The sequence below is a fragment of the Dipodomys merriami genome, unplaced genomic scaffold, assembly GCF_024711535.1.
Source record: "Dipodomys merriami isolate MVZ:Mamm:240054 unplaced genomic scaffold, mDipMer1.0.p SCAF_84, whole genome shotgun sequence".
NCBI lineage: Eukaryota > Metazoa > Chordata > Mammalia > Rodentia > Heteromyidae > Dipodomys > Dipodomys merriami.
In genome coordinates this window covers 1,112,357-1,139,810 of record NW_027206446.1, presented here as the reverse complement: position 1 = coordinate 1,139,810, position 27,454 = coordinate 1,112,357, and the positions used below count along the sequence as shown (strand labels likewise).

Below are 27,454 nucleotides of genomic sequence, written 5' to 3'. Positions count from 1 at the left end.
AGGCTAGCGCTCTACCACTTGAACCACAGCGCCACTTCCAGCTTTTTTCTTTTTGCTTATGTGGTGCTGAGGAATCGAACCCAGGGCCTCAGGCACTCAAAGCAAGCGCTCTACCACTGAGCCACCTTCCCAGCCCCTAACTTTGATTATACTCTGCATTTTCTTCTTGTTTGGCTGGTCCTGGGGTTTGAACTCAGGGCCTAGGCACTGTCCCTGAGCTTCTTTTGCTCAAGGCAAGCACTATACCACTTGAGCCATAACACCACTTCTGGCTTTTTCTGTGTGTGTGGTACTGAGGAATCGAACCCAGGGCTTCATGCGTGCTAGGCGAGCGCTCTACCGCTGAGCCACACGGACAGTACCGTGTGTGTGTGTGTGTGTGTGTGTGTGTGTGTGTACACGCGCACGCGCGCGCGTATAAGCACAGCTCCTGGGGTTTGAACTCAGGGTCTGGGCGCTGTCTCTTGGCTTTTATGCTCAAGGCTGGCGCTCTTCCACTCTGAGCCACATAGCACTTCCAGTTTTCTGGTGGTTCACTGGAGATCAGAGTCTCATGGACTTTCCCGCCCGGGCTGGCCTCGAACTTCGATCCTCAGCTCTCAGCCTCCTGAGCAGCTGGGATGGCGGGCGGGAGCCGCGGCGCCCGGCTCACTGTGTTTTTCTGTGGTGGAGGCCCCGGGCCTCCGCGGCGTTTCTCTGGTGGGATCTCACGCTACCTCCTTGCCGGAGTCTGGACTTTGGGGCTCAGCGGCGGTGGCGGGAAGAGCGTCTTCCGTGGGGGATTCACGGGGTGGCTTCCCGTCGCTTTCTGTCCTGACGGCGTCCGGCTCCTTCACGCCGTCGTCCCTCCTCCGAGGCTGCGGGGACACAGAGCATTCCCCCCGTGACTCCCTTGGGTGCTGGGAGTGCTGGATTACAGGAGTGCACTACAGCGCCCGGCCGAGTAGCTGGGCAGGGAAGGATGGGGGCGCTGATGTGTGCGGCTCACGTCATTACAGATGGGATCCACCCAGGGCGGACCGCTGCGTGCTAGAAGACGGCCCGGAGGACACGACGGACAAACAAGGGCCATTTCTGTTCCTGTCTAGAAGGGACCGAGAACAAACCGGAAGTCACGGCACCGAGACTCTTGTGTGGAAAAGCTGAGGGCCACAGATGGCGGGCAATCTCTGCCATTCGGGTCACACTGAGTCAGGACACACACGCACATTTTATTGGGAGGGAACTGTAGGCTATCTTGGTACTTTGCTTAATGGCGCCAGTCCTGGGCCTTGAACTCAGGGCCTGGGCGCTGTCCCTGAGCTGCTTTTGCTCAAAGCCGGCGCTCTACCACGTGAGCCACAGCGCCACTTCCGGCTTTTTCTGCTTCTGTGGTGCTGAGGATTCGAACCTAGGGCCTCCTGCATGCTAGGCAAGCGCTCTACCACTGAGCCACCTGCCCAGCCCAGCATTGTTTTTGTGGTAGTTCTTTGGAAATAAGAATCTCACAGAGTCTCTACCCAGGCTGGCTTTGAACTGTCATCCTTGATCTCAGACTCCTGAGTAGCTGGGATTACAGGCGTGCTCCTGGCATCTCGTTTTTTCTTGGTGTTTGTGCAGCAGGAAGATCAGGCCTGGTGCAGGCATCTCCACCGAGAACTCTGCCTCTCTGCTTCTCAAGGCCATGGATGCTTAGTGAGCTGTCTTAAAAATACAAAGCAAAGCCGGGCGCCAGTGGCTCCCGCCTGTCATCCCAGCTACTCAGGAGGCTGAGATCCAGAGGATCGTGGTTCAAAGCCAGCCTGGGCAGGAAAGTCCGTGAGACTCTGATCTCCCATGAACCACCAGAAAACCAGAAGTGGAGCTGTGGCTCAAGTGGCAGAGCACCGGCCTTGACTAAAAGAGCTCAGCGACAGCGCCCCGAGTTCAAGCCCTAAGACCATCTCGTCCCCAGTGTAGTATCCCTTTTCAAAGGACCAAAGCGCTGCTCTGCGATTGTAAAACCCAAGTCACCTGAGCCTTCAGACAGAAAATTCCGGGCCACCGACGTACCTGCACCGTCCTGAAGGGGTTTTCCCTCAGGCTGGAAGGGCTGTGTAAGGGGGACGGGTCGGAAGCGCCCAGAACATTCCACCCTTTCTTCCTCTCCCGCAGGCAGGCCTGCTGATGCCGGCGGATCCGCTCCATCTGCTCCTCCACCGTCATCCGGGGCCGAGAACTTTCTGCCAGGCAGAGCTGCTCCACGGCGCTTCGCGGCCGCTCCTTGAGAAGGACAAGGAGGGGTGTGAAGCCGGGTGAGTCGCCTGGGGGGGCGCGCGGCCAGGGGCGCAGGAGGAGGCTGAGGTCTGGGGATCGCGGTCGGAGGCCAGCCCGGGCAGGAAGGTCCAAGGAACCACCGGAAAACCACAAGGGGCGCCGCGGCTCACGCGGGATGGAGGTCGGGCGGGGCCTCACGGAGATGGTGGGAAGGAGCCGTGACTCACAGGCGCAGGAATGAGTCACGGGCAGAGCCGCCCGCAGCACCCCCTGTCCCCCGAAACCCCCTGCCCTGCTTCCTGTGACGCACGCCTGCCGGGCCGTCCCGCCCCCGGCTGGCGCAAGGCCACGCGAGCCCCGCCCCCGCTGGCCAGGCACCCAATCCCGCTCCGGCTGGCGCGAGGCCACGCGAGCCCCGCCCCCGCTGGCCAGGCACCCAATCCCGCTCCGGCTGGCGCGAGGCCACGCGAGCCCCGCCCCCGCTGGCCAGGCACCCAATCCCGCTCCGGCTGGCACGCAGCCACTCGAGCCCCGCCCCCGCTGGCCAGGCACCCAATCCCGCTCCGGCTGGCACGCGGCCACGCGAGCCCCGCCCCCGCTGGCCAGGCACCCAATCCTCTGTGGTGTCCGGTTCTGGCTCTTCCGTAAGTGAAGCAGGTGCGCGACACCCGCCCTTCCCTGTTCACCTGTGACAAGGCCTGTGCCCAGTGGCTGGGACTTCCATCTGGGACCTGGCATTGTTTCTTCCAAGGCCGGCGCTCTACCACCTACTCTGCGCCTTCAACCTGGCTTTTTGCTGCTTCACTGGAGAGAGAAAGAGTCTCTCCAGACTCTCCTGTCCCCAGCTGGCTTCAAACGGTGATCCTCAGAGCTCAGCCTCCTGAATGACTGGGGTTACAGGCGTGAGCTCCCGGCCCCTGGCACAGTGTACTTGAACTGACGGTCTCACACTCTGGATGGGGCTTTTATCATTTTAATTGTTTGCCAGTCCTGGGGCTTGAACTCAGGGCCGGGGCGCTGCCCCTGAGCCTCTCTGTGCTCAAGGTTAGTGCTTGAGCCACAGCAGCACTCCTGGCTTTTTTCTGACTAGTCAGTTGGAGGTAAGAGTCCCATGGACCTTCCTGCCCGGGCTGGCTTTGAACTGTGATCCTCAGATCTCAGCCTCCTGAGTCGCTGCGATGGTGGGCGGGAACCACCGGTGCCTGACTGCTCAAGGGATTTTTCTCGGGTCTCCAGGGCAGCCATCCAAGGAAAGACCCACACGGGTCCACAGACGTGGTCCACAGACAAGACACCTCGATTATAGGACCTTTAGGAGTAGTCCTAAGGTGTTCACTGTCTAAACGTAATTGGAAGATGACCGCATCTTTCTTAGAAGAAAGAAAGAATTGGGGAAGCCACTAGAAGCGGTGGGGGGGAGATAGGAAAGCCAGCAGACTGGCTTTGAGAACGCTCGATTTTAGTCCAGTACCGTGCTGAGGTCCAGCACCTTCTTGGTTTTCCTCAAGGTCACGTACGAAGCGATTGTGGAAGACTCGGGCGTCGGGGACTTGGTTCTGGGGGGGACGATCCCCACAGGAAAGTGCGGCCCTGGAAGGAAAGCAGACTTTCATGAAGCCCTGTTATCGAGGACAAAGCTCTGTGTGTGTGTGTGTGCGCGCGCATGCCCACCAGTCCTGGGGCTTGAACTCAGGGCCTGGTATTCTTCCCTTGGCTGTGTTGCTTAAGGCTGGCGCTCTACCACCTGAGCCACAGCTCCACTTCTGCTTTTTGCTGGTTCATTGGAGAGTCTCATGGCTGGCTGTTTACCTGTGATCCTCAGATCTCAGCTTTCTGAGTAGCTGGGATTACAGGTGTGAGCCACCAGGGCCTGTTAAGAAATTAAGTTGCAGATTTTCCTCATATTCTTGTTTCCAGAGTTCACCTATGTGGGGCTGGGCAGGTGGCTCAGTGGTGGAGCGCTCGCCTAGCATGCATGAAGCCCTGGGTTTGATTCCTCAGTACCACAGACAGAGAAAAAGCCACCAGTGCAGCTGTGGCTCAAGTGGTAGAGTGCTAGCCTTGATCAAAAGCAACTCAGGGACAGCGCCCAGAGTTCAAGCCCCAGGACTGGCAAAAAAATAAATAATAATAATAATTAAAAAAAAATAAAATTCCCCTATTCCCGGCACCGTGGTGCATGCCTGTAATTCCAGCACTCAGAAGCTGTCAGCTGTAGCCAGCCCAGGCTACATGGTAGGATTCTAACTCAAAACAGGCAAAACCCACTGACTACTATCCTAGCTACGCAGGAGGCTGAGATCTGAGGATCACGGTTCAAAGTCAGGTAGGGCAGAAAAGATCGTGAGACACTTTATCTCCAATGAAGCACTAGGTGGCGATGTGGCTCAAGTGGTAGAGGGCCCCACAACTGACCAACAATCACACACACACACACACACACACACACACACACACACACACACACACACACACACACACACACACACACACACACACACACACTAAAAAACACAAAACAGGAAAAGGGATGATGGGGTCTTGGGGCTGACCTTTGATGGCTGCGGTTTCGGCCTCTGACACAGGCTCAGATTTTTCTTCGCCATTAGACTCATCAACCTCTGCTACTGTGGTTAACTCGGGCTCACTCTTGTATAGCCTATAATCGGGACCCTGGGAAGGAAAGAGCAGCCATGATCAAACCCCACAAGGCTTGGGCTGCGTGGCAAACTCGCTGGTGAAACCCTGGCTAGCTTCTACCAGGTCTTGGCGTCTAATCGGCAACATTTACATGAAATTCCCAGGAAACACTGCAGCCACTGAAAACCACACAATGGATATGCGCGTGATGAATAAGCAGAAAGAAACAAAACAAAACCTTAACTCGTTTTAACCGGTTTTGCTGGGCACCGGTGGCTCCCGCCTGTCATCCCAGCTACCCAGGGGGCTGAGATCTGAGGATCACAGTTCAAAGCCAGCCTGGGGCAGAAAAGATCGTGAGACTTACCTACCATGAACCACCAGAAAACCGGAACTGGAGCTGGGGCTCAAGCGGTAGAGCACCAGCCTTGAGTGAGAGAGCTCAGGAATAGCGCCCAGGCCCTGAGTTCAAGACCCAGGGCCGACAAAACAAACAAAAAAATCCACACACTGACGTGTACCTCCCCACGCCCAAAACTTCCAAGACTCTCGCCTCAGCCTTCCTAGTGCTGGGATTACAGGCGTGTGCCAATATGCTTGGCTGCGAAATGTTTAAGTGGTGAAACTTTTTGTTTTACAATTAAGAATACTCCTGCATCCTGTTGTTCTTTTGTGCTGGGATTTGGGCCTCTGGTAGCTACCTCTGAAGTCTTCAAGGTTACCGTAAATGAATTTGGGGGGCAGTACTGAGGTTTGAACTCATGGCCTTGTTCATGGCGGGTGCTCTACCCCGGAGCCATGCCGCCAGTCTGGCTTTTTTTTTTGCCTAGCTCAAAGGGGATGGACTCTCCGGGGTGGGCTTGAACCAACGGTGAGCCTCTGCGTGCGGGCAGGAATTACAGGCATGAGCCACAGATAGAGGTCACATTCTTCTCAGGATCACTGAGGCCAAAAAGTCATTTTGTAATCCAGTAAGTTTTCACTGTGACGACAGGGTGCGAAGGAAGGTCCACTGAAGCACTGAGTTCTTGTTAGTGAGCACGATTTCTTTTGGGGTGGGGTGGGGGTGGTCACCAGTACTGAGGCCTGAACTCTGGGCCTAGGCTCTACAAGCGCCACGTCTGGTTTTCTGGTGGTTCACTGGAGATCAGAGTCTCACTGACTTTCCTGCCTGGGCTGGCCTCCAACCATGATCCTCCGATCTCAGCCTCCTGAGCCAGCTGGGAGGACAGGCGTGAGCCACCAGCCTAGGCCTGGCTTACGATTTGAACTCTGGGTAAGAGAACTGGTTCTGGCGTTCTGGTTATTGTCCTTTCTTATTTCACCTCTATGCTTTGATACCCTAAACGGGGCCTTGACAACAGGGCTCTATCAGTGTGTGCCCAGCCTGCATGTTCCAAAAGGAAAAGGTTCAAAGCAAGAACAAAAGCGCTACCACGCAATCATTCCAGTGCGAAAAACCATGATAAATACGAGCAGGCTAAAACAGCAGACGGGAAAAACCAAACCAAAACCCAGCAACGAATGATGATGATCTTCTATGGAAATGACAGCGCTCCGGCTACAACAAGTAGGGTGACCAGAAAAAAACACAACGGGGGGGAAAAAAAAAGCAAAAAAAAAAAAAAGCTTGAGTATGCAAACGAAGGAACTTTCCAGAAAGGGCGAGGGGGCGGGACCCGGTGGCTGCTGGGGCCACTTACGCAGTGAGGTCCATTTCTTGGGTGTCCTTGAGCTTGAGGCAGCCTCTTGTCCTCAGGCAGATGCGCTAGGTCCCTGCTATAACAGAGCAAGGAGCGGCTATCACTGCACAGAGGGGGGGGGATGGGAGGATGCTCGGTAAAGTCATAAGACCGAGGAAGTGGAGGCCGAGGGGGGGCGCTCTCCTCTTCCTAAGGATTGTAGAAGTCACCTTGTTTAGACAGGCACAGTGAAGTCAGCATCGCTAAAGTCTTTGCAACGGTACAGTAAATTCACATTCACACGTTGAAAGGGACACTGCCAAGCCAGAACTCGGGGTGGGGGGAAGAATAGGAACTTTGGCCCTCCCACCCTACACCCTTAAAAAAAAAAAAAAAGAAGAAGAAGAAGAAGAAAAGGTTAGAAGAGCCAGCTATTGGGTTTCCCCGCACGGCCACTTCTGGGTTGAGCTTGCCGCGGTAGTAAGTTAGCTTTAGTAAGTCAGCGGTAGTAAGTTAGCTTTCCCACTGCAGCTCCACTGTGTGAAATGACCAAGTTTCACCTTAAAAGAAGAAGAAGAAGAAAAAAAAAGAATCTTGCCCCATGCTGGTGGCTCATGACCGTGGTTCAAAGCCAGCCTGGGCAGGAAAGTCCATGAGACTCTCATCTCCAATGAACCACCAGAAAACTGGAAGTGGCGCTGTGGCTCAATGGTAGAGCACCAGCCTGGAGCTGAAGAGCTGAGGGACAGCACCCAGGCACGGAGTTCAAGCCTCCCCCTTTATTAAAAAACCCCTTTCTCTTAGGTTTCTGTATCAGTCGAGCGTACAGGACCTCGTGTTTGGGTTGACAGTATCTCTTTACAGCGATCATTTCTCTACATCACCCATAACAGAGAAGCAACACATCTATCAAGCATCCTACAAACTTTACCGATGAAAAGTATGCATTCTAAGTATTCAGAACACTCAGAAAAAGCATGACAGAGTTAATTTCAATACACACAAAAAGCAGTGAGTTTTTTTCTTTTCTTTTGAAGAAAGATTCATGTTAGACACACCCAATTCCTGAACCAATAAAAGCCCAACACTAAAACGATTTCACTATATTAAAAAGAAATTGTGTTACGTAAACAGACTTAAATCCCTTCTCATTTCACAGGTGAAACGCTTTAGGCGACCGCTCCAGTTATACAACAGACTTAAATTCCTTCTCATTTCACAGGTTAAACACTTTAGGTGACCGTTCCAGTTATGAAACCAATGAGACTCACCTCACTCCTGTACTTAACTGTGGAGAAGGGCTTTGACCCTGTCACACCTATGAGAAAAAAATTAAGACCCTGTAACTACTCACAGTAAACACAGTTTTCCCCCATGAATGGAGCTTGAACTCAGGGCCTGTACCCTGTTCTTCTGCTCAAGGCTTAGCGCTCTACCACTTGAGCCACAGTGCCACTGCTGGCTTTTTGGTGGTTAGCTGGAGATAAGAGTCTCACAGACTTTCCTGCCCACCCTGGCTTTGAACCATGATCCTCAGATCTTGGCTTCTTGATTACAGGTGTGAGCCACCAGCGCTCAGCTAAACACATCTCTCTCTATCTACAGAAAGAATCATTTCTTTTTTTTCCATGGTACTGGGATGTGAGCTGTAGGAAATAATGATTGGTAGTCCATTCTTTCCTTTTTTTTTCCTTTGCCACATGCCCAGACCCTTTTTTTTTGTTTTTTTGTAGTCTACCACTTTCTTCTGCTAGTAGTAAGCCTCCTCCTCCTAAGCAACATCATGTGGTTTAGGTTGTATACCTAGCTTTGAAAATGGACCAGGGTCTGGCAAGGTGGCGTAATGGTAGAGTACTCGCCTAGCATGCATGAAGCCCTGGGCTGATTCCACAGTAACATATACACAGAAAAAGCCAGAAGTGGCGCTGTGGCTCAAATGGTACAGTGCTAGCCTTGAGCAAAAGAAGTTCTCGGACAGTGTCCTGTCTCAGAGTTCAAGCCCCAGGACTAGCAAATGCAAACACACACACACACACACACACACGACCTGAAGGGACAAAGCCTACTTCTAAAATTCAACCAGTCTGAAAAGGGAGTTCAAATTACTCAATAGAAAATAAAAAGCCAGGCGCTGGTGGCTCACGCCTGTAATCCCAGCTACAGGAGGCTGAGATCTGAGGATCGTGGTTCAAAGCCGCTCTAGGCATCCAAGTCCATGGCAGGTTCGTTTTGTTTTGTTTTTGGCTGGGCCTGGGCGCTGTCCCGGAGCTTCTTTGCTCAAGGCTGGCGCTCTTCCACTTGAGCCACAGCGTCACTCCCAGCTTTTTTCTGAGTAGTTCGACGGAGTCAAGAGTCTCATGGACTTTTCCTAGCCTCCAATATCTGGGATTATAGGCGTGAGCCACTAGCGCCCAGCTTTCTAGGAGACTTATCTCCAATGAACCACCAGAAAACCGGAAGTGGAGCTGTGGCTCAACGTGGTAGAGCACCAGCCTTGAGTAGAGAGAAGTTCAGGGACAGTGCCCAGGCCCTGGGTTCAAGGCTCACCACTGACCAAAAAAAGAAGAGAATTAGACTGCCATACTTCACACACTCCACACCAAGGCAGAAGGAAGTAGGTGGAAGACAAAAGCCCTCCCTGGTCCATACCCAGGTATGGCTGCCGACCGGAAGTCTCATTACTTCCTGTCTATTACTTCCTTCCTGCATCTAGCCAACATGCTTCTCCTAGGTTTGCCTGAAGCAGGGTTCTGGATGTGTAGGCTGGGATGGCTTTGAACTTGTGGATCCTCCTACCTCCGGTGGGGTTACAGGTGTGCACTAACCTCCTCAGCTCACTTACATGACATGAACGTCAATGAGCAGAGTCCTTCCGGCTAGAGGGGGCCGGCTCGGCCCCACTGTACGCACCCGGTTCCCAGGAGCCTCTCTGCTGCTTGTGTTTGCTGAGGCCTTCCATTACGTCTTGGATCCTCCACATTTCCTTCTGGACCTGTGCGCGCTGAATTCCGGCCGACTCCGTCTGCTGGCGGAAACGGACAGACCACGGAGGGGGGGGGGGGGGAGTCCACGTGAGAAATTAAAAACAGCAGCGCAGGGAGCTTGTGTCCTATCTAGCATGACCCTAGGGGATTCTGTAGGGTAACATTTTCAGTGGCAAAGAGAGAAAAAGATGGAACTTTTCAGACTCAAATAGACCATTCTTCATTTTTTTTTTTTTTCTTTTGTCAGGTTTGAACTCAGGGCCTGTCCCTGAGCTTTGATTCAAGGACAGTGCCCTACCACTTTGAGCCACAGCGCCACTTCTGCTTTTCTGGTGGTTCACTGGGGAGAAGTCTCAGGGACTTTCCTGCCTGGGCTTTGAACTGTGATCCTCAGCTCTCAGCCTCCTTAGCTGCTAGGAATGATAGGCATGAGCCACCAGCGCCTGGCCTGTTTTCCATTTTTGCAGAGTTTTACCTAGTGTTCTTCACAAGCTTAAGAAATTGAGACTAATTTGAAGGGACTAAATATGAAGCTGTGTACTGATGGAGCACACTTGTCACCCACCTATTAAGAGGACCCTGATTCCAGGCCCAGGCTGGGCAGGTGGCTCAGTGGTACAGTGCTTGCCTAGCATGCATGAAGCCCTGGATTTGATTCCTCAGTACCACATACACAGAAAAAGCCAGAAGTGGCGCTGTGGCTCACGTGGTAGAATGCTAGCTTTGAGCCAAAAAAGCTCAGGGACAGCGCCCAGGCCCTGAGTTCAAGCCCCACAACTGGCCAAAAAAAAAAAAAAAAAAAAAAAAAAAAAGAAAGAAAAGAATAAAGGATCTGGGCCAGTCTAGGCAAAAAAGTTCAAGAGACCCCATCTGAACTGAAAGAGCCGGGCGTGGTGGTGCACAGCTGTAGCGGGACATGTAAATAGGAGGATGGTGGTCCTGGCTGGTCTAGGAAAAAGACCGCCTCCCCTTCAAAAGGCACTAGGCGAGTGGCGCATTCAGAACGCCACCTGCACAGTCAATGTAAAGTCATGAGTTCAAGTCCCAGTACTGTCAAAATATAAAAAGTAGAAGGGAAAGGTTAAAAATAGGAAACAAAACCAGAGAGCCAGGGCCGTCTTCAGCTCCTGTGAAGCTGGAATCACAGGCGTCCACCACCACGCTAGGCCTTTGTTATTGTTTTAAAACATTTTTTTTTTTTCTGATCCTCCTGGGGCTTGAACTCTGGGCCTGGGCGCTGTCCCTGAGCTTCTTTTTGCTCAAGGTGAGTGCTCTGCCAACTGAGCCACGGCGCCACGTCTGTTTTACTTATTTGCCTTTTTTATTTAGTCGTTTATTGGGGATAAGAGTCTCCTGGCTTTGAACCACTATCCTCAGATCTCATCCCCCTGAGTAGCCGGGATTACTGGCGTGCGCCACTGGTCCCTGACTTAGGTACCGAGGGACCAGACCGTGTGTCTCTAATGTAAAATCAATTCATGGAATGCAACTCACGACCAGTGACCCAGAAGGACTCGGGGGGTCCTGAGGTCAAATTTATAGGAGCAGCTGATGAATAGTCCGGGTGGTTACCCCAGGTGCACAGAAGTGACAACTTCCGATCCTGTAGAGAAGCCGTCCGCCCTACCTGAACTTCTCCCAGGCGGTCCAGCTGTTCCTGCATCTGCTTCCGGGTGACGGTGACATCATACTCAAGCTTGTCATACTCCCTCCACGCCCGCTCCAGCTCCTGCAACCAGAGCATCCATTACTGCAATGGGCAGCGCCTTTCTAGAAGTTTCTACCAGGGGGGAAAAAACCCTACCTCCTTTTCCTTTGCTTCCTCTCCCCCCGGAATTCAGTTAAGAAATCCGGAGACAATTTAAATATTGATACTGTGTTCTGTTGTATCAGAAACATAAAAGTACCAAAGGTGAACACCAATGGCTCACACCTGTCATCCCAGCTACTCAGGAGATCTGAGGATCGGGGTTCAAAGCCAGCCTGGGCAGGAAAATTTGTGACTATTTCCAGTAAAACACTGGAAGTGGAGCTGTGGCTTAAGTGTCAGGGCGCTAGTCTTGAGTGAAAAAGCTCATGGACAGCGGCCAGGCCCTGAGTTCAAGTCCCAGGACCAGCGTACATATGTGTGGACACACACACACACACACACACTCTTGATTTATGCCTAGTTATTAGTTAAAACACTTTAAGAATCTAAAGTGCCACCTCCTAAACGAATAAGCCACGAAGACGGTACCTAGGCTCTTAGTTCAGACCCCAATACTGACACGCAAAATAAGATCCATCCCAACAACTCCCTCCCTTTCTTTTCTTTTTTTGCCATCCCAGACGTGGGGCTCAAGGCTGGCGCTCTACCACTTGAGCCACAGCTCCACTTCTGGTTTTTTGGTGGTTCACTGGAGATAAGGGTCTCAGGGACTTTCCTGCCGGGGTTGGCTTTGAACCGAGATCCTCAGATCTCAGCCTCCTGAGGAGCTGGGATGACAGGTGTGAGCACCAGTAGTGCCTGGCTGATTTTTGCTTTCTAGGCAGGGCGCCTCTGCCTCGCCCGGCGTGGCCTCGAACCCGTGTCCCTGTCCGCCATGGCCCCGGTGTGGGGTGCGGGACTCACCGCGGTGGCGCGCGAGAGCTCCCGGCAGGTGCTCAGCAGCCCGTTCTGCAGGTCATCTCTCTGCAGCAGCACCGTCTGGATGGCGGCGGGGTTGTCCGCGTTGGTCTCGATCTCCTGGCTGGCGGACAGCAGGGCCTGCTCCAGCGTGTACTGCGGGCAGAGCGGGCCCCGGTGGGTGGCGGCCGGGGTGCTGCGCGGCCCTCCGCACGGCGGTGACCGCCCTGGTCAGGCCCCGGAGGCCCCGGCTAACGGCCACCTACCTTCTCCTTGTGCAGCTGCCGCAGCCGGTCCTCCAGGGCGCGCACCACCTTGTCCTGTTCGCAGAGGCGGCTCAGCTTGGCCTGGGCGGAGGAGAGGGCGCCCTTCGTTAGTCATCTTAGTGTTCGATTGCAATTGTGTTGGGGTGTGTGTGTGTGTGTGTGTGTGTGTGCCAATCCTGAGTCTTGAACTCAGGGCCTGGGCGCTCTACCACTTGGGCCACGGCGCCACTTCCGGTTTTCTGGTGGTTCACTGGAGATCAGAGTCTCACGGGCTTTCCTGCCCTGGGCTGGCCTTGAACCGCCATCCCCTAGATCTCGGCCTCCCGAGCGGCTCTCTGCTCTGCAGCCCCAGCTGCCCGGGTGGCCTGGGAGTGAGATCAGGCCGAGGCCCACCGAGACCTGCGGCTGAACAGCACAGGGCGGGCGGCGGCTCCCGCCTGTCAGCCCGGCCGCTCGGGAGGCTGAGATCGGAGGATCGCGGTTCGAGGCCAGCCCCGGCAGGAGAGTCCGTGAGACTCGGATCTCCCAGGAACCACCAGAAAAGCCGGAAGCGGCGCCGTGGCTCGGGTGGTAGAGCGCCCGCCTGGAGCTGCAGGGCTGAGGGACGGACGGCGCCCGGGCCCCGAGTTCGAGCCCCAGCAGTGACAACCCCCCAAACCGCGGCCCCCCGGGGTTCCCGGGGCCTCGCGGGGTGACTCACGTCGGTGTCCGCCTCGTCGGGCCTGCAGCGCTGCAGCGCGCCTCCGTCCTGGGACAGCTGCGGAGAGAGGGACGCCCGGGCCTGAGACACCGCGGCGCACTGAGCATGCGCACGCGGGAAGGCGCGGCTCACGGCAGCCCTTCCCAGGCCTGGCTCATCACACTGAGCCATGTGTGCGCGCGTGCGCATGCGTGAACCTGCCGCACACTCACGGCGGCTGCGCAGACGGGGCCAGTCCAACCAGGCCTGGCTCATCACACTGAGCCATGTGCGCGCGCGTGCGCATGCGCGAACGCGCCGCACGCTCAGGGCGGCGGCGCAGACGGGAGCCAGTCCAACCAGGCCTGGCTCATCGCACTGAGCATGCGCGAACGTGCCACTCATAATGGCACTGAGCACGTGCACACGCAAACCATGCCGCTCAAGGCGGCTGCGCAGACGGTCCCGTCCCACCAGGCCTGGCTCATCACACTGAGCATGCGCACACGCGCACGTGCCACTCACTCGCGGCTGCGCAGACGCTCCCGTCCCACCAGGCCTGGCTCCACAGCCACGATCGTAATCGCACGAAGCATACGCACACGCACACCCTGCAGCCCGGCCCGGCTCCGTAGCCACGGCCTGGAGCGCACCGAGCATGCGCACACGGACGTGCCCACGCCCACCGCGGCCGCGCAGCCCCATCCGGCCCAGCCACGTCCCGCAGCCACGACTGTCATTGCACCGGGCATGCGCACACGCACCCCCCGCGACCCGGCCCAGCTCGAGCGCCACGGCCCGGATCGCACCGAGCATGCGCACACGGACGTGCCGCTCGCGGCGGCTGCGCAGGCGTGTTCCCCCCCCCCCGCCCCACCCCTCCACAGCCACGGCGGCATCGGCGCCAAGCACGCGCGCGTGCGTACACACACACACACACACACACACACCACACACGGAGAAGAGCAGCAGCACACGTACACAGTACAGACTTATCTTGTTCTTCTGTCTCAAGAACTGGAAAGGCAAGGGGGGGGAGGCGGGGTTTAATGGCGGCCGGTGGTCGCGCATGCGCAGCCCCGGAGCCCGCGGGGGGGGGGGGGGGGGGGGCTCGGCTGGGGCCGGCGCGCGCGCGCACGCACGCACGGTCCCCCAGACACGACCCCTCCGGCCTCGCTCTGCGCATGCGCACCCCGCGGCCGCGCCGGGCGGGATCCGGTGCTGTCTCCACGTGCCAGCAGCGTGTGGCCGCCCCGCCCCGCCCCGCCCCGGGGAACCCGGATGGACCCGCGGCCCCCGCCGCGCGCGCGCGTGCGCGCCAGGCTCATGCAGGATGAGGGTGGCCGCAGCGCACGCCGAGGAGGGAACACGGCGCCGGCGCGGACGCGACATGAAAAATGAATGTCGGGGCCCCTCGCTGCCTCGCTTTGCTTTGGTTCCTGCCCGGGCCGGCCTCGAACCGCGGTCCTCGGCGCTCGGCCTCCCGAGTGGCCGGGGCCGCGGGGCCCGGCCGGGTTGGGCCTTCTAGAGGAGTCCCCTTCCTCTGCTTTGTACCAAGGGGAGGGGACCCGGCTGGAGAACTGTGAGCCGACGTCCAGCCCACGTCTTTACCGGGTAAGTTGGTAAAAGGAAAAGGGTCAGCGAAACCCAGCGTCGCGCGTGCGCGCATGCGCGCGCATGCGCACAGCCGCTACGCAGCCCCGCCGTCGGGAGCCAGGCAGCACGCTCAGGCCCCGGCCCAGAGCACCGAGGTTTCAGGTGAAGACTGAGACAGAGAGAGAGAGAGAGACACCCCCCCCCGGGTCAGCAAAACAAAAACCGCCACTCAGGAGGCCGGGACCTGGGGATCGAGGTTCGAAGCCAGCCCGCGCAGGAAAGCCCGTGAGACCCTCATCTCCCATGAACCAGCACAAAGGTGGAAGTGGCGCCGTGGCTCAGGTGGTAGAGCGCCGGCCTGCGGTGGAAGAGCTGAGGGACGGCGCCCAGGCCCTGAGTTCAAGGCCCAGGATCGAACATCCGCCCCCCCCCCCCCCAGCACCGCCACGACAAACAAACGACAGAAAAATCCAAGTCTACCACTGCATCGCTAGTACTAAGTACTGGTAACCAATAAAATGCAGGCTACGATTGTTGTCTAAATGATGTTAACATGAAAGAGAAAACGCTACCTGTCCCGCACACCAAAATTTGCCTTTGATCTCAGCTCAACTTAGCATTCCACAAAATTGGGGTATGGAGAGATTTGAAAACACTGTATGTGTTGCCAGTGGTGTCAGTGTTTTATAATCGGGTGACTTGTTCTTGTTGTTGGTCATGGGTCTTGAACTCAGGGCCTGGGCCCTTGTCTCTGAGCTCTTTCACTCAAGGCTGGTGCTCTACCACTTGAGCCACAGCGCCACTTCCGGTTTTCTGGTGGTTCCTGGGAGATCAGAGTCTCATGGACTTTCCTGCCCTGGGCTGGCCTTGAACTGTGATCCTCAGATCTCAGCCTCCTGAGTAGCTGGGATGACAGGCGGGAGCCACCAGGGTCCAACTTCTATGCCACCGTTTTGTGGCTGAGTCTCCTCAGGGAACCGGGAAGACTTCCCAGCCCTTTCTAAGCCCTGTCCCGGCCCGGCCCCTGTCCCTGCACTGGGCTCGGACCCCTCCCCAACCCCACATTCATTTTTCATGCGAGGCAGCGCGTTTCTCCTTGGTGTGGCGGTGGAAGATGGCGGCCGGCCAGAGCGCAGTGCGGGTGCTGTGTGGGACACACTGATGGAGGACACACAGCTATTACGTCAGGGACAGGATGACCAGACACACAGAGCGACGGGTGGAAATGTACACATACACATACACGACGACGCGACCGGCACAGGGTGCCTAGAAAAGCCAGCCAACCTCCTGAGCTGTCTGTCTGTCCTATCTGACCTACCTACCTATCCAATCTACCTATCTATCCATCCAACCTATGTATATATGTATCTATCCATCCAATCTGTCTATCTATCCATCCAACCTATGTATCTATCCATCCAGTCTATCCATCCATCCAATATCTCTAACCATCTACACATCTATGTATCAATCCATCTATCTATCCATCCAATGTCTCTAACCATCTATGTATGTATCTAACAATCTATGTATCAATCCATCCATCCGTCATCTATCATCTACCCAGTTATCTATCAATTAGGTATGTATGTATTGCCAGGGCTGGGCTTCTTTTACTTTCCCACGTGAGCCACAGCACCACTTCCAGATTTTCCTGTGTATGTGGTACTGAGGAATCGAACCCAGGACTTCATGCATGCTAGGCGAGCACTCTACCACTGAGCCACCTGCCTAGCCCATATGTGTGTGTGTGTGTGTATGTATGCATGCATGCCTATCTTTCTATCTATCTCTATCTATCTATCATAATCACATGCCTGTGTCCTGGGGACTTGAACTCAGGGCCTGGGCGCTGTCCCTGAGCTTTTACACCCATGGCTAGTGCTCTACCACTCGAGCCACAGCTCCACTTCTGCCTTTTTGCTGGTTCACTGGAGATGGGCGTGTCATAAACGAGCCTGCCCTGGCTGGCTTTGAACTGTGAGCCTCAGATTTCAGCCTCCGGGGTGGGTAGGAGGACAGGCACCCCCCTCCTGTGTTAAGAAATGGCCCCCCCTGGAGGAGAGAAGCCAGGTGATAACAATTCCTACCCCAAAAGCCGTCTTTTAACAGTAACAGTTCAATGGCCCAGGAACAATCAGGATGGAGAGCCAAGCCATGCCCAGAAAGCGTGGATGAGGCGGGAGCGCCCCCTGGAGGCAGGGAGGACGCCACACACAAGAGCCAAGCGGGGTCCAGTCATTCACTGTCCAACACCTTACTTGCTGGTACAGCTGCGGTCTGAGCGCCGAGTTCTCGATCATGGTGTGTACCATGGTGATAACCGGTTCGTTCTCCTTCATCTAGTTCAAATCAGGAGGAACAGACGGCAAGCGTCAGTTTACGGCTGGATCGGAGAGACGACACTGTCAATAACCTCTTCCACGCCATGCCTCCCGCCGGGGCGCGACACAGAACAGGTTTCCATCAACAGCTTCCCCGAGAACCGAAGGCCGCACCCCTACAACCACACGGGCGAACCCCAGCGCTACAGTTCACGACCAGCCCTACGGATACAAGCACCCCAACAGCCAAGGACAGTCTTGAGAGGAAAACGATCGTCGTAAATGGGAAGAAGAGTCGGGGTTTTCTTCTCAAAATAAGCTTAATCAGAACACAGCTCTGTCCTCTACCGTAGCTTTGTGACTTAGGTAATGATTCTCCATTAGAACAAACGTCTCCGCCTAAGACTGTAGGGAGATTCACTTGACCTAAGGCCTCTGCTCTGGAAGCCCTGTTCCCATTTCTAGCTGGGTGGTTCTCGATCACTTGTCTCTAAGCAAAGCTCTCCTCTCACTCGGCCAAATGTCGCGCCCTATCAGCCCAGCTACTCAGGAGGCTGGGATTCGAGGATCGTGGTTGGAGGCCAGCTCGGGTGGGAAAGACTGGGAGACCCTTTATCTCCACTGAACCACCAAAAAACCTTCTGAGGAGCTAGGATTACAGGTGTGAGCCGCAGGGATGTCTTTGGAACACACTCCCCTCCAGTGTCTGAGTTGAGGTCTAAGTGTGTATAACAGATAATAGGGTCAAATAGGCTGTACTCTTTCAGTGTTTAGTGTCTCTGGGCCAGGGAGTTGGGGCTGAACTTTGAACTTCCTACAAGCAAGCCCCATAGCACAAAACGCTGCTTTCTGGCAGAAATGCAGGTGGCCACTGGTGACGAGTAGTAAGATGAGACAGGGTAACTGCTCCCGAGGAGGACAGCGTAATTACCGTGAAAGCATCGTGAAGGAGCACAGAAGCAGAATGCCAACTCCACTGCCAACAGTGCCATGCTGTCCTATCGAGAGTTTTCTCGTGGGGGGCTGGGCAGGTGGCTCGGTGGTAGAGTGCTCACCTAGCATGCATGGAGTCCGGGGTTGGATTCCTCAGTACCAATATGCAGAAAAAGCCGTAAGTGGCGCTGTGGCTCAAATGTAGAGCGCCAGCCTTGAGCAAAAGAAACTCAGGAACATTGCCGAGGCCCTGAGCTCTTTCACTCAAGGCTGGTGCTCTACCGCTTGAGCCACAGCACCACTTCTGGTTTTCTGGTGGTTCCTTGGAGATCAGAGTCTCATGGACTTTCCTGCCCAGGCTGGCCTCGAACCACGATCCTCAAGTCTCCAGCCTCCTGAGTAACTGGGATGACAAGCGTGAACCGCTGGTACCTGGCAAGCAGCAGCCTCTGCGGGGAATGCTGGAGTTTGGACGGGAGACCTGCTCGTTTCTAGAACTTTCCAACTAACCACAATGAAGGCGTTTTGTGGGAAATGTCGAGCATGTTTCTCTTTAGGATAAACACTTAAAGAAGAACACACCTTCTACAGGGTCATCTGAATGCAAAACCTCTCTTTAAAGAGAAGAAGGTGCTGTGGTATTCCCAGAGAGGCAGACAGAACATTCTAGAACATTCTGCAAGCCTGTCTCCTATCACCTTTGCAGAGTCAGTTCTCTCTGGACACTTTACAACCGGCTGGAAGGGGCTTTCGCTTCACATTCCCGCAGAGAAATCGCGGCTCACAACATCAGCGCCCTCACTTAGTACCGGACCAGATCACAGTGTAAGAGGAGTGAGCCAGTGCTGCTGCTGGCCCTGCTGGGCTGCCAGGGGCATTAAGGATCCGGTTCTGCTCGGTGGTGAAACCCCAACGCCCAGCCAGGCAGGAGACGCCAGTCGGGAGCGAGGCCAGGCTACCAGGGGCTCCTCCACCGCTCCGTCCCCCACGCTCGGGGGAGGGCACGCCACACCAGCTCCTCCCCCGGCCTTCCTGCCCCTTGATTTTTATTTATCCAGGTTATTTTTTGGTGCTTTACCATTTGAACCAGAGCTCCACTACCAGCTTTGCTAATGACTCCCCTGCCTGGGCTGGCTTCAGACTGCGATCCTCAGACCTCAGCCTCCTGAGGAGCTGGGATTACAGGCATGAGCACCAGTGCCTGGCTTCCTGTCCCTTCGTGTGACTTAATCTCAGGGAGGAGCCATTGTTTCTTTTGGGGGGGGGGTGGTCTCTGTTCGTGCACACCCCTCTACCTGAACGGCTACGGTCCTCCTCCACTTCCTGGTGTACCCCTAAATTCACTTGCTCAGTGTCTTTTGTCTGCCGCATGTTAAGAGTTCACCGGAGTGGCCCCAACCCGGTCGGCAGCTGGAGGAAAGCCAGCATGGCCGCTCGCGGGCGCTGCGCCCTCGGGTCGGGTACTACAGTCGGGAAGCGCGGAGTCCCACCTGGTGGTCCAGATACATGGTGTTCCTTTGCAGGTGATGGGAGAGCATTTCGTTCTGGGAGACGCCGAGGATGGGAGGAGGAGGAGAAGGAGAGGAGAGACAGAAAGACAGACAGACAGACAGACAGACAGGAGAGAGAGAGAGGATGCAGAATTCATGAACAGGCCCAAGGTGAAGCAGAGACCACAGGCCACAGCCCGTGTGCGCATGCTCCCTGGAAGAGGCCAATGGCGGGTGGCTCATGGTATCTCCCAATGACTCAGCCGGGCCCTGAGGAGTCTGCCACGGTGGGGTGGGGGATGGGAACCCACCCTTCTCTGGCTTCATGCACTCAAGGTACGGAAGGAAGGTGACCCGCGCCCTCTTCCCTGCAGTATAGTACTCCTCAGTGAGGCGGCGTGCGCGTCCCTGGAGGCTCTTGGGCCCTTTGAGAAGCAGTCCTCTGTTCATCGTGCACCAATGACACTAGCAAGCTTTGGTACGTTACTTGATGATGGTTATTCAGCCATTAATTTCCAGCTTGCTGGAAATAGATAAGGCTTCTCGCTGTTTTAGCAGATGTAGATGGCATCATCACTATTATTATTATTATTATTATTTTTGGTCGGTCATGGGGCCTGAACTCAGGGCCTGGGCGCTGTCCCTCAGCTCTTCAGCTCAAGGCGAGCGCTCTACCCCTTGAGCCACAGCGCCACTTCTGGTTTTCTGAGTGGTTCATTCACTGGTGATCAGAGTCTCAAGGACTTTCCTGCCCGGGCTGGCTTTGAACTGCGATCCTCAGATCTCAGCCTCCTGAGTAGCTGGGATGACAGGCGGGAGCCGACGCCTGTCCAGAGAAGCCTGAATTCTCCAAAGCTCACCAGGGGACCTCGTGGTACCGAGGCCCTGGTGCCCACCCGGGGCTGACCGCTACGACCCGGGGGTGGATGGGATGGCGGATGACCCGGATGGACGTGCTCAGGGCTGACCTTTGGGCTGTGGGCCTGGAGCTTGAGCTGCATGAGCTGCGCTAGTGTGTGCTCCCGAACGCTGCTCAGTTCGGCCTGCTGCCGCCTCAGCTGAATGAGCAGCAGCGTGAGCTCCTCCGGCTGGAGGGGAAGAAGCCACACGTGGGAGACAGGTTAGTGGCTGACAGAGACACAGAGACCCAGCTTGCCTGGCTGACAACACACAGCGCGCCTAGCCACCGAGCGGAGAAGAGCGCACTAAGCCACAGACCTCTAGAGGGGCCGAAGGGACAGTTACTCCACGGCACGCGAGAACAGCCCGGCCATGGTGCAGAACTGAGGAGATCGCGCCAGGAAGCACGCATTCCACCATCTTAAAGGCATGCACACTGCTACACGTTCTTCTGGGGTGTTGGAGATGAAGCCTAAAAGCTCACCCTGAAAAGCTCACTGGTGGGCTGGGCAGCTGGCTCAGGGGTAGGGGGCCTGTCTAGCATGCATGAGGCCCTGGGTTCGATTCCTCAGTTACCACATGTGCAGAAAAAGCCGGAAGTGGCGCGGTGGCTCAAGGGGTAGAGCGCCAGCCTTGAGCTGAAGAGCTGAGGGACTATGCCCCGGCCCTGAGTTCAAGAGCACGACCAGCAAATAAACAAACAAATAAATAAGGAAAATAAAAAATCACCTGCGGGTCCCACCATGAAAATCCACGTCCAGTGGGAACAACATCTTGTATTTAACATTCAGGACTTGGGCCTGTGATTCTGCTTCCATGTTGCAACGTACCATTAGTGAGTTTACAGCATTTGTTGTTGTTGTCAGTCATGGGTCTCGAACTCAGGACCTGGGCGCTGTCCCTGAGCTCCTTTTGCTTAAGGCTGGCGCTCTACCACTTGAGCCACAGCGCCACTTCCGGCCTTTTCTGCTTATGTGGTGCTGAGGAATCGAACCCAGGGCCTCATGCATGCGAGGCAAGCGCTCTATCACTGAGCCACCTGCCCAGCCCCCTTGAACCCATTCTTTCAGTGGTATTTGAAATCACTTCCCAAGTTCTGCCTCCAGCTCAGCAGTTGGGTGGGGGGGGGGGGGGGTGGGGGTGGCGGCAGAGGTGAGTTCCGGCCAATGGAAGAAAAAGAGGAAGAAGAGGAAGACAGACAGACGTTGGTCCGTCTGTGATCCGTTTGAACCTTGGCACACAGCGTTATTTGCATGGGGGAAAGGCAGGGTACTGGCGGGGTGTTCTACCCGCAGCGCCCACTAGGGGGAGCAGGACGCCAACAGGGGGCGCGCTTGGCTTTAACACACGGGGGATTATTTAAAGCGGGCACCATTTCTTTGCGCGTGGCTAGAACGTGCGTGTCAAGAGGAGAATAAAAGATACGTGAAGATATGAAACAGTTATGACCGCGTGAAGATTTCAAGTGCTTTGAGTGGAGTACCATCTCATTCATGGCTTTGACCAAGTCACAGTTCAAGGCTTTCTTCCCGTGGTATTTGAGCCACGGGGTGCTGGGATTACAGGTATGTGCCACGTGGCTCGGCGCTGGCCCCGTGTTGCTTTCTCTGGGGAACTATGCAAACTGGTTTCTTCGGGATATGAGAAGGGGTTAACTTGGACCCAACTCACAGGAAAGCCGGCGTGGGGTGCCGCCTGCCTGGAACCCCAGCGTTCAGTAGGATCACAACAAGTTCTTCCTGCAAACTGCGTTCGTTTCTTTGCTTTTGAGACTGGGCCTTACTAGACACCGACTCACCGTTTTCCCTTGGAGACTCTGCGAACTCACGGAAGGGAGGGTCAGGCTGGCGGGCATCGATCTTCTGTCAGGTATGTACATGTGCTGAGACAGAAAGACACATGTCACGGTGAGGGGAGGTGCATGCTTGTGTGTGCGTGCGTGTGCGTGCGTGTGTACATATAGTCACTGAGAGATGGGGGTGGGGCTCTCACTCACTTTTCACCCTGCTCGCCTCCAGCAGCCCTCCCAATCTCCCCCTCCTGAGGAGCCGGGATTACAGGAGTGAGCTACTGCGCCCGGCCCTCTTTACAATCTTTAAAATGAAAAGCGGCCTTGCTGGTGCTTTTAATTAGTGCAAATCTTTGTTTGATTCTCCTCACAGTTGCACCTCCGCCTCTCTGCGCAGTGTCTTTCAGCGGAAGGGTGGGAAGAAAACTCACCTAGATCCATGGCAAAGGCCAAGTTTAGTAGCTGTTTGAATTTTGACATTCACCTTTTGAGATTGCCTGAGAGCTTTGCGAATGCGGCGCGAGCACGGGTGTGGGGAAGTTGACGTGGGAAGTGGTCTGGGAGCTCCTAGCTGTGATTTTTGATACTTGGACCCATGAGCATCCATCGGTCCGTTTATGCGCCTAAGAAACTCATGGCCTCCACGTGGGAGACGACAGCTCGGGGCGCCCGAAGCCTGGAGTGCCCCAAATCCACTGACCTAAGCCCGATTCTCCCAACGCCAAAGCCTTCCTGACACCAGATAGCACTGGCCACACACTCGGTCCCGCCGTCCCTGGGAGCAGACTCGGGGAACCTTCTAGGAGCAGCCAGCAAACACGAAGGCAGCATAACCGCATGCCCTTTGTTTCTTCCCGACTGCAGGGAAAGCCGCTTGGCTCGCTCTCTCTCCTTTTTGGTGCTGGTCCTGGAGCTTGAACTCAGGGCCTGGGCGCTGTCTCTGAGCTTTTGTGCTCAAGGCTGGTGCGCTACTGCTTGAGCCACGGCTCCCGTCCTCTGGCTTTTTGCTGGTGCGGTGGGGCCCAGGCTGGCTTTGAACTGCGACCCTCACATCTCAGCCCCGAGGACCTGGGATGACAGTGCCCAGCTCCACCAGATTCGGACTCAGAGTATGTTTTCCTACCTCTTCCATGGAAATAGCACATGAAAAAGAAGGAAAGGAAGGACGGAAGGAAGAAAGGAAGGAAGGAAGGAAGGGAGAGAGGGAGGGAGAGAGGGAAAAGAAGGGGAGGAAGGAGAGAAAGGAGAGGAAGGAAGGAGGGAAGGAAGGAAGGAAGGAAGGAAAGAGAAGAAGGAAGGAAGGAGAGGAAGAAAGGAAGGAAGGAAGGAGAGGAGGGAAGGAAGGAAGGAGAGGGAGAAGGGAAGAATGAAGGAAGGAAAGAGGAAGAGAGGAAGGAAGGAAGGAAGGAAAGAAGAGGAGGGAAGGAAGGAAGGAAGGAAAGAAGAGGGAAGGAAGGAAGGAGAGGGAGAAGGGAAGAATGAAGGAAGGAAGGAAAGAAAGAAGGAAAGAAGGAAAGAAGGAAGGAGAGGGAGAAAGGAGAAGGAAGGAAGGAGGAAAAGAGGAAAGAACGAAGGCAGGCAGGGAGGGAAGGAAGGGCGGAGGGAAATAAGGAAGGAAAGGGCAGGAAGAGAGGAAGGAAGGAAGGAAGGAGGGAAGGAAGAAAGTAGGGAGGGAGGGAAGGAAGGAAGGAAGGAATGAAGGAAGGAAGAAAGGAAGGGAGGGAGGGAGGAAGGAAGAGAGGAAGGAAGGAAGGGAGGAAGAGAGGGAGGAAGGAAGAGAGAAAGGAAGGAAGGGAGGAAGAGAGGGAGGAAGGAAGAGAGGAAGGAAGGAAGGAAGGGAGGGAGGGAGGGAGGAAGGAAGAGAGGAAGGAAGAGAGGAAGGAAGGAAGGAAGGAAGGGAGGGAGGGAGGGAGGGAGGGAGGAAGGAAGAGAGGAAGGAAGAGAGGAAGGAAGGAAGGAAGGAAGGGAGGGAGGGAGGGAGGGAGGGAGGCAGGGAGGCCGGGCTCACCTTGGGGTGGTGGGCCCGGTGTCTGCGGTCCAGGGTGGCGTCCCCTCTGGGGCCGGGGGGCGACAGGCCGGGCCTGGGGCTGCGCTGCGGGGAGCAGGCGTGGAGGAGGGCGAGGGGGGGCGAGGCGTGCTCGGCGGGGGCGGGCCGGGGCTGGGCTGCGGGCCGGGGCAGCGTGGCCTGCTTGCCGCACACCTGCCGCTGCTGCCACTGGTACAGCTGCGACATGGTGTCGCCGCGCACCGAGCGCCGCTTCTCCTCGGGCCGCTCGTGCAGGGACGGGGCCGCGCTGCACAGGCTGTCGGGCCTGGCCTTGGGGTTCCTGGGGAGCGTTCTGTAGCCCTCGGGGTAGCGGGCGAGCATCGGCGCGCGGTGGCTCGGCATGTTTCTTGGTAATGTTTGATAAGAAATGACGCTAAAGGTACAAAAGAAAAAAAAAAAAAAGATGGAAATGTTAACATGGAGAGGCCGGGCGCCGTGGCTCCCGCCTGCCGTCCCAGCCACTCAGGAGGCTGAGATCGGAGGATCGTGCTTCAAAGCCAGCCCTGGCAGGAAAGTGTGTGATCTCATCTCTAGTAAACCACTGGGATGAAGCCAGATGCTAGCCTTGAGAAAAAATAAAAGCTCAGGAGGCTGGGACCGTGGCTCAGGGGTACAGCGCTCGCCTAGCATGCATGAAGCCCTGGGTTCGATTCCTCAGCACCACAGATACAGACAAAACCAGAAGTGGCGCTGTGGTTCAAGTGGTAGAGCACCAGCCTTGAGCCAAAGCAGCTCGGGGACAGCGCCCAGGCCCTGAGTTCAAGCCCCAGGACTAGCACAAAATAATAAATAGAAAATGGAGGAGGGCTGTTTCCCAAATTCTAAAATCAGCATGCTTTCTTGTTTTTGGATAAATGAAATACATGCTAATGCACAGTTTTCATTTCCCTTCTGGTTGTGGGGCTTGAACTCAGGTCCGGGGCGCTGGCCCTGAGCAATTTCACTCAAGGCTGGTGCTCGACCACTTGAGCCACAGCTCCACTTCCGGTTTTCTGGTGGTTCATGGGAGACAAGAGTCTCACGGACTTTCCTTGCCCAGGCTGGCCTTGAACCGCGATCCTCAGCTCTCAGCCTCCTGAGTAGCTGGGATGACAGGCGGGAGCCACAGGCACCGTGCTACCAGTGTAATACGTAGCCCGGCTTCGCAGCACCACCATAACTCAGCACCCCATTCCCCGCCCATCTCGGAGAACCTGGGGTGGCCACTCACCCCCGGGGTTCATCCTCCAGACTCCTGTCCTTCTGGATCTTAATCCACTGCCCCAGCTGCAGCATGGAGTTGGTTCTCTGGAGGATGCGGCTGGATTCGGGGTGACCCCCAGCCCTGAGGTCATTGGCCAGCCTGCCATCAGGGATGCAGGTGGTGCTGGGCCTGGGGTACACCGATCCCCCGTCGTAGTCGGACGGCAGGGGGGTGAGCTTGACGCTGTTGATCTTGGTCAGCGGCCGCTCATGGCCGTCCATCTGGAAGCCGTACTTCTCCGCCTCTAAGGCCTTCCGGTCGTCCAGTTTGCTCGTGTCCTTGTTTCTTTGGTTGTTTTGGGCCTCGGGTTTCACCAGCAGTCTGTGGTTGGGGATGTTATTGGTTTCTTTAGGGGGGGCGCTTTCCGAAGGGATCTTGTCCACTCTGAAAGCAGAGAAGAACATTCTAGAACAATTGCCCGAAACCGGGCCAGACAGTCAAGCAACAGCAGACACGTTGCACAGAGACCCACCCCTGTTTGTGCAGGGCGGGCCTGCCAACATTATTGGGGTGCCCCGCTGGAGAGATCAAGGGACACTGCAAAACTCACAGCCCAACTCCAGTGTGTGCACACTCAAGTATGAAGGAAGAGCGGTGAGAAGGGCGGATTGCTTTCCTCAGCTTTGATCCATTTGAGGCTGGAACTCGGGGCCTCACACTTCCTAGATGGGCGCTGAACCACTTGAGCCACGCTCTGGGCTCCTGACTAATATTTTAAGCCACGTGGCCACGCATACCTAACCGGGTCTTCTTTTTTATCTCTCCCCTCCCACACCCTCGGCCACCCCAGCTTCATTGACTAGTGATGGAGTGATGGGTGGGTAGGATGTTGGATACGTGCAAAAATAGCAAGTGAAGATGCAAAGCTGTCAGCTAACCGATCAAAGGACTATTAAAATAGATGCGCGAGCCCGTCTCAGCTCTAGTACTGGAAAATCACACGCGCATGCGTACTCCGTCTCTCTTCTGGAGAGACCAGGTTGACAAGCTCGAGTTCTAATCCCAGTGCCACACCACACCACAGAAAACTCAGCGAAAACCCAAGCCTGGCTAACTAGTCTTCTCTTGATTATGTGAGATGTACACTCAACTATATAGACATCATACCAGAAACCTTATTTCAAATGATAGGTCATTTTTTAAAAATGTGTGTATTTATTCTACTTTCTCTGTGTTTGAGAAACACATTTCCTCGGACGATTGAAACAAAACAACAGGTTGGGCAGGTGGCTCAGGGGTAGTGTGCTTGCCCAGCATGCATGAAGCCCGGGTTCGATTCCTCAGCACCACACACCCAGAAATTACAAACGATTGCTACTGCACTGGTAACTAACTCTCAACAGAGCTGAAGAGTATTGATATGATCCTTGTTTCCAAGCTGGAAACAGAAAAATCACTCTTAGATCCATTTTCTTAGTATACATTTTCAAGGACTCTGCACACTGGTGCTCTAAGGGGGGGGGGGGGAAGGGCACAATTCACCCAGAAGTGGGTGTATTACGAGAGCATCTCGGAGCGCGATGAACTATTTTCAGAAGACGTTCATCATCAGGATTAACCAGCAAAGGTGAGACCTTAAAAGGTCTCACTGTAGCCGGGCGCCGTGACTCCCGCCTGGCGTCCCGGCTACTCAGGAGGCTGAGATCAGGGGATGGGGGTTCAAAGCCAGCCCGGGCCAGGAAAGTCCGTGAGACTCTGATCTCTGAGGAACCACCAGAAAACCCCACGTGGCGCTGTGGCCCGGGTGGTAGAGCGCCAGCCTCGAGGGAATGAGCTCGGGGACAGCGCCCAGGCCCCAAGTTCAAGACCCAGGGCCGACTAAAACCGAAACCCACCAAGGCTTACTGTTTTGAACTTCACGAGCATGGCAACAGGGGGCGGGTGGGGCGGGCGCGATGGCGCGGGGCGGGGGCGATGGCGCGGGGCGGGGGCGATGGCGCGGGGCGGGGGCGATGGCGCGGGGCGGGGGCGATGGCGCGGGGCGGGGGCGATGGCGCGGGGCAGGCACGATCGCGGGGCGGGGGCGATGGCGCGG

The 27,454-nt window shown here is 55.8% G+C and overlaps 1 protein-coding gene across 15 annotated transcripts in view; it reads right to left on the bottom strand.

Moving 5' to 3' along the window:
- Positions 1–27,454, bottom strand: part of Plekha5 (pleckstrin homology domain containing A5) — a 95,820-nt gene that overhangs the window by 3,164 nt on the left and 65,202 nt on the right. For 4 of the 15 annotated variants that reach the window (XM_070011598.1, XM_070011597.1, XM_070011610.1 and 1 more), the window contains 18 exons: positions 25,387–25,803; positions 24,138–24,549; positions 22,139–22,222; positions 20,409–20,528; positions 19,441–19,494; positions 16,955–17,035; positions 14,076–14,111; positions 13,116–13,172; positions 12,416–12,496; positions 12,156–12,305; positions 11,169–11,270; positions 9,468–9,579; positions 7,829–7,875; positions 6,579–6,767; positions 4,788–4,908; positions 3,707–3,825; positions 2,032–2,241; positions 717–857 (listed from right to left, as the gene is read on the bottom strand). In XM_070011598.1, coding sequence (XP_069867699.1) covers positions 717–857; positions 2,032–2,241; positions 3,707–3,825; positions 4,788–4,908; positions 6,579–6,767; positions 7,829–7,875; positions 9,468–9,579; positions 11,169–11,270; positions 12,156–12,305; positions 12,416–12,496; positions 13,116–13,172; positions 14,076–14,111; positions 16,955–17,035; positions 19,441–19,494; positions 20,409–20,528; positions 22,139–22,222; positions 24,138–24,549; positions 25,387–25,803 — 2,533 coding nt within the window. Of the gene's footprint in view, positions 1–716; positions 858–2,031; positions 2,242–3,706; positions 3,826–4,787; positions 4,909–6,578; positions 6,768–7,828; positions 7,876–9,467; positions 9,583–11,168; positions 11,271–12,155; positions 12,306–12,415; positions 12,497–13,115; positions 13,173–14,075; positions 14,112–16,954; positions 17,036–19,440; positions 19,495–20,408; positions 20,529–22,138; positions 22,223–24,137; positions 24,550–25,386; positions 25,804–27,454 lie in introns of all 15 variants that reach the window. The other 11 variants (XM_070011599.1, XM_070011602.1, XM_070011600.1 and 8 more) reach the window with 11 other exon arrangements.